Raw genomic sequence first — 6,801 nt, forward strand, 5'->3', positions numbered from 1 at the left:
TGACAATCAATCCTAGCACAGCATCTTGTCATCTCATAAATAAACAATTATTCTTTCACTTTTTGTGTCAATCAGAAGGATTAAGATTATCACAAGAACTGGCTTCATTAACAGCTAAAACACAGGCCAAGCAAATTTCATATTGTATAAATATTTTTTTTCAAGCTTATGCCAGTATGAAAATACCCTTCTAATTTAGTTGCTTCAGGCTGCTTTGTTCTTTGGGTCTTAGGGAATTCCTCAGTATGGCTCTTCCAGAACCATCCTTTTTAAGAGAATATGCTAATACTTTATTTGGACAAGGTTATTGCTCTTCTATAGTGAGGTGCAATTGACTGAACTGAGCTTGATGCTTATTTTGGCTGAGATTAAAATCATTCAGCTTTTTTATCTATTGGCAATCAAATACATTTTTTATTATGGTCTCTGGTAGTTTTAATCTGGTTTTTTGCCCAGTTGGTAGCAGTGTGACACATACCTAAAATTACTATCACATCTGTATCAGATTACAAGGTTACATACATAAAACTGCTATTCGTGGATCTGAGATATGAACTGATCTGGTTTTCTTATTGTAAATGAAGCTGTTCAGCATTTACCTACCACTTTTAGTGGATGGTTGCAGTCTAATGACATAGATTTTAAACTGTTTTTTTTCTCCTCTTAATTTCATTAAGGCAATTTCTGTCTTACAGTTGATTTCCTCTCTCTTTGCTATTACTTAGGGAAGTACAGGATGCTGGTTCAGAGTGTGATTCCTTAAACTCATCCTTTGGAAGAAAACAGTCTCCTCCTTCAAGTCTTGAGATGTACCAACCTCTATCTCCACAAAAGGTATCCCGGGAGGAACTGTCGCTAGAGGAATCATCCACAGGAGACTCCTCATCACTAACTGCAGACATTTCTAGGGGTTCTCCTGACTGCCCAGGTCTAACAGAAACTAAAAGCATGATATTTAGTCCTGCGAACAAAGTGTACAATGGCATCCTGGAGAAGTCCTGCAGCATGAACCAGCTTTCTAGTGGGATCCCAGTTCCAAAGCCTCACCACACCTCCTCTTCCTCAGCCAGCAGTGAAAGTAAACCCATTCATGAAGTCTCCATTGTCCCTAGGATCAGCAGCATCCCACAGGACCTATGCCAGAACGGCGAGAAAAACAAAAAGCCATCAAAAATTAAAAGCCTCTTTAAGAAAAAATCGAAGTGAGGCACAGAGAAGTAACCCATAACAGTGGCAAAGTTAGGCATCCTAAACTTCAGGAACATAAGTTCCATTTGGGTCTTCCAGACTGGACATCATAGTGGAATGCCCTGTAGGTCAACTGTCTACTATTTTAAATGATCCTAACATTAAAGATCATGCCAGCTGTTAATGAGAAATCAAAAATTCAGACAGTTCAGTTTTTTCTGCCTATTTATTTCTGCTTTGTTTTTAGTTATAGATAACTTTTTTAAAATGCCACTTTGGACTGACAAGCTTTAATGGACTAGTAAGCCTGCATGGGCTTGCCAAAATTTCTTGTTTACCACATCATCTTCATATCTTTCCACAGAGCTATGACATTTACTTACTGAACTTAAGTAACTTAAAAGATGTAAAACTAATTAAATTGCACTACTGTTTTCCAGACTGGAAAAGTATCTTTGCAAGTGAAACTACGATTTATAAATGACTGAGGAGATGGGTCTTTACACTTTTAGATCTTTTGGGATTTTTAAGTAGAACCTAGGATTTCTAATTGACTTGATTTCTGGAAATGGAAACCCCACACTTTTATTATGGGATGCTTCCTTAGATTCATTTATTATTAGAACGGTTCAAGTCCTGCTGTAAAGATCATTTTTTCCCCAGGGCTTTCACTGTGATTTTACTGCATTGCAGGCTGTATGATAAAATATATAGGTAATTTAACAAGAGAAGAAGCTCTTGATTCCTTATGCAAGTGATGGAATGAAACTTGATTGAAGGACTTAAAAAATTCACATGCTTACAGTGGGGAGGGGGAGAATACAGCCCTTGTTTACAGACTTTGACAGACAAAGGATCTTTGGTGTATGAAAATGTGTAGTATGGTAAAGATAATAAATTGGAGACATTCTTGTGCTTGTAATTGTTCTGATTTTAGCTGATGTTCTCTTTCAGACATATTCCTGAGGACCTGTTTGTTGAACCTGCTATAGGCTACGTTGCTTATGCTTATAAGTGTATAAATTATTTTTGTTATTAGCTTTTAACAATGTCTTTATGTCCCTTTGTAGGATTTCATACTGTTTAATTTTGTATAGTTTGAGAAGTTAGTTGTTCAGACATGTCTGGTTGAAGTAAATGGTCTATTAATTTTATAACGTACATAGACTATTGTGAACTAGTGTAATTTAAAGACTTTAAAGTGAGAATCAAGACATGCTTCAGATAAAGCAGGCTTTTACATTAAACAAGCTTTTATCATAAGGCATTAAATTACCATTGGGTAACAAAGAAGCCTTCTTAGGAAAACAGTGGCTAGTTGTTCAAAACCATCACCATTTTTTACATTTAGATGAACAAAATGTACTGAGTAACAGTGCCTTTTTTATTCCGTTTGTCTGTCTGAAAATGTTTACTGCTGAGCAACAGTTTTCTTTGAGGTGAATTCCAAAGAAATATTTTTGCTCTAGTGAACACAAGCAATTTATCCTGTGATGACTAGATCTCTTCAGTTCTGCTATGGGGTTGTGTTAGTGGCCTCAGTAGCTGCTGCTGTGACTGGACTTCTGTGATTAGGAGTTCAAACCTTGCCAGTACACACATACTGTACTGTAGAAAACAATGAATTCATTGACTGCCTAAACAGATTGCTGGTAAGGAGACATTAACAAAACCTTTAACCATTTGTTTAAACTTGAAGCAATACATAACTTTCCTATTTTTGCATGAAGGTCCCATTATATGGGATTTCTCTTTGTTTATATGCATTTGCAAGACAGTGGTGGTATTTTTAGCAGAAACCTTTACTATGCCCTATGAAAAAATAAAGAATATCAGAATTACCAACTGAAGTTAATATGTCCAGAAAAGCAGCATCTCTTCTGTGTTGGGGCTTTTAAGCATAGTTATTTCATATTTCTGTTACTGGTTGTTTATTGTTAAGTTTAGGCAGCTTGCCATCTCAGACTTATCCAGAATATAATTCACTACCCCTGCTGCTAACCTGGCTACTCTGGAGGCATTACCCCTTATCCTTCTAAAGAAGATTTTGAACAATGCCACCCTGTTAAAGCTCATAATTTAAATATCTGATCAGACAGATGGGTGGCTCTCGGAACCTTGGTTGCCCTCCAGGCTAGTGCAACCAGACTTTAGAAGTTGCTTGCCAGGAGAAAAAGCTCAGTTTTGGTCATTGATGTTGACAGTGGATTCTTCCTGGCAAACTGCTTCAGCAAATCCAACCTTCCTGTGGAGGGATATGGCATATGTCCATATCCTGTAGATAGAGGGGTGTGGTGTACTTCAAATGACCTACAGGTTTTCCTGTGCTTAGCTAACTGTGTCTTTCCACTTCAACTATTTGGATTGGCTGACAGTCAATGAGTCCAATTGGCAAGGCAACCATTGAAGTGCTCTTGGAGACTTGCCAGTCCTCCTAGACAGCCTTGAATGGCACAGGACTCTCTGACGCTCTCAGCCAATATTGTCTCTGTGATCAGAGTGGCTCCTGAGATATCTGTCTAAAATCATGCTCTGAGGATTATCTGAAGTAGGAGATAAGGGTTTTTTATTTTATATATTATGATGGTGCCCAGAGGCCATGATCAGGATTGGGAGCCCATTGTGCTAGGCCCTGTAAATAGGTAGGCCCCCCTAAAAAGCTTACAATCCAAGAACTCAAGTAACAGAGTAGGGAGAAAGGAGGCTAAATATGCCATTTTATAGTCATAAATATATTTGTATAGACTCAAACATATCTCAGGCAGGTTACATTAAAACATGTTTTCCAGTGGGTGATGCCTTTTCCCATCAGACTTCCAGTGAATAGGGTTAGATGGGGAGATGCATTCAGTTCTACTTGCTGAAGCCAGTCTGGAGAATCACTTGATGCCACATAGCTGCTTCTCCAGGGACCTCCTGTGTATGTGTGTTTGCATCTCTTCTTGCAGAAGGTTGCTGAAAGAGTAGGACAAACAAGGTTTGCTGACCTTTTCCAACTGTTCCTCAGCAGAAGCTGCCACTATTTCAGGTTCCATGTGCCTTCTGCTCAGAATAAAATTAGGCATATTATGTACCTGATAGCTAGGTGCATGAGGTTAACACTGCAAGAGGAAGGAGTTTCTGAAAGGTAGCTATATCCTGCTAAATTTGAGAGACTGTAGTGTCTGTTACTACTTCTGGATAGTATGGACAAAAACATTCTACTGGTGACAGCCTAAGAACACACTGTTATTGGTGTACCTCCAGATAAGTCCTTCTCTGTAGCAAGGGTTTCATGTTGGCATGAGTTGGCATGCTCAAAGTTTATGGCTCAACTCTCGTTTGAAGTTTCAGTAGATGGTGCTTGTCCCCTAATCTACATTTTTGAGACCCTTTCTTTAAACTCTCCATGAAGACAGACGTGATCTGAAGCTGCACCTTTAGATCTTAGATAAGATTTATTTTGAAGCTGTTACTTTAACAATATTAACCTTTAAAGTATTCCCAATTGCTCTGTCTGCCAGATAAACAAGCTTTTCTGTCTACCATCTTGTTTATTTTATCAGCCAATTCTTGCTCTTTCACAAATACAAAGTGGTTTTGCATGCTATTCCACTCTTTCTGCACAACTGTGAAACTTGAGTTTTGCCAGCACCAGAGAAGTATGTTTTGCGTGTATGCCCTTTCCTCTAGTGCAGTGGGAGAGTCAGTCCCACTCTTTGGACATTAAAAGGGCTTATGAAGGTGCATATTAGTGTAGAGTACAAGAGTTTGAGCAGAGAAACTTAGAATCTTTCTCATTCCAGGGGGCAAGAAAGGGTTCAAAAATGTCTCCAAGCATGAATAGAAGTAGTACATGCTGCCCTGGGGGGTGACAGGCCTGTACCTGTTACACTCTCCCTACTAGATCAGCCTCTGCTTCTTGGGCACATAGAAGTAAAACCTTTCCTAATAGTCTTTCTTATTCAGATTTAAACCTAATTCTTTCCATATGTATTTTGCTTGCTTTCTAATTGCTATGACAGAACCTGTGGTGGGAGAAGTGTGTAAATTTAATCAGGAGCACTTTTTTTTGTTTTGTTAACGATATATAGATGAAAACCTAGCAAGTTGTGAACTGACCTGAACCAAGGCATATACATCCCACCCTTTGATTTAACAGCTTGTTTGTTGCCTTTGACTAGATGAAGAAGCGAATTACTTTATTTGCCTTGTATATTTCCGACCCACTCTTCTGCACAGAACAATACAGATGCACATATTTTCAATAAGTCTCTTTGGTGGGGGGGAAGGTATAGGTACATTTATATATGTATATTATTACCAAATCACAGGTTGGATGGTGGATTGAATTTAAATGTATTAATATCTGAATGGAAGGCAAGCACAACTAAAGCCTGACTCTGTGTTCCTTATCTCAAGCCTGTAAAAATATAAATATTTTTGTAAAGCTGAAACATGGCCAGTCCTTGGATACCAACATAAATCTTTCTTTCAGTACAGTAGCAACCAACAAAGACCTAGACAGTTTAACTATATGCACTTTAATTCAGAATAATACTCTGAATTCTGCCATGCTGGGCTGATGCTTCCCCCACCTCCACATACCAAGTGCAAACTCTGCTGCACTGTACTTGCTCTTAGCTCCTGGAGGTTATACATTTACCCATTAAATTAAAACAAGCAACAAGGTCTGAGATTTCCCCCGTCCCTGTATATATATTCACGCACAGTACTTGCATAATCCACTGCATGTCACTACTGCTTTAAAAAAATGCAGCTGGAGTATTTATTTGGCATTGTGCGGCATGTTACATTTCATTCACCATTACAAGTTTACCCTGTCTCCCATTAGTGTGATTGGTTTATCACTGGAAGTGATTAAGTTTTGGGAATTAAATCTTTGTTCACATTTACAGTCACTTTTCTGAGATTCTTCTGAGGAAAATGTCACTCTTGGAGGTTTGCTGTACAGTGTCTTCCTGTTTTTTATTCTTATGGTTTTGCTTCATTTCGTAAATGGATAATGATTTTTAATGTGTCACATTTAATGTCTGAATAAACCTGAAATTTGACAAGTAAAAAATACCAGTGCAAATATTGTGTGTGTTAATTCAACTTCAGTTACCCCATAATATGTACAGTATAAACTTTTTGTCATTTCAACCCGCTGAAGGGCCTGTGTCTACTCTGCCTAAAAAGTTTGTGTTATCTTATGTGTTTTACTAAAGGCATGATACCATGAGTACTGGAGAGATGGACCTTGAGGCAGTTCTGTCCAGTAGTTAGGGCACTAGATGGGGAATAGAAATCCTGGGTCCCTCTGCCACTGACCTGCCATGTGACTGAACAAGTTACTTACCTTCTCTGTTTTTGCTTCTCGCCACAAATTTTGAAGACTCTTTTTTTTTTTTTTTTTTTTTTTTTTTTTTTTTTTTTTTTTTTTCATTAAAAGGAAAGCTTTTCTTAATAGCCATTTGGGTAGTCCAGTACTTTAGTGTGTGAATGTTCCCTTTGATGTCATACTGACTATCATATATGAGTGAGCATTCACTATTGAATTATTCATTCTTACTTATTGGTAATGTATTTTCCTGTCTTAAGTTTTTGTAGTCCAACCAAGGAGCAGAAATA

At 38.0% G+C, this 6,801-nt stretch overlaps 1 protein-coding gene across 1 annotated transcript in view; it reads left to right on the forward strand.

Moving 5' to 3' along the window:
• Positions 1-6,247, forward strand: part of STIM2 (stromal interaction molecule 2) — a 146,661-nt gene extending 140,414 nt beyond the window's left edge. Inside the window, exon 12 of the mRNA XM_030564274.1 lies at positions 726-6,247. Within this exon, the coding sequence (XP_030420134.1) occupies positions 726-1,206 (481 nt within the window). The 3' untranslated portion in view covers positions 1,207-6,247. The remainder of the gene's footprint in view (positions 1-725) is intronic.
• The last annotated feature ends 554 nt before the right edge of the window (positions 6,248-6,801 follow it).

The sequence above is a fragment of the Gopherus evgoodei genome, chromosome 5 (assembly GCF_007399415.2).
Source record: "Gopherus evgoodei ecotype Sinaloan lineage chromosome 5, rGopEvg1_v1.p, whole genome shotgun sequence".
Lineage (NCBI taxonomy): Eukaryota > Metazoa > Chordata > Testudines > Testudinidae > Gopherus > Gopherus evgoodei.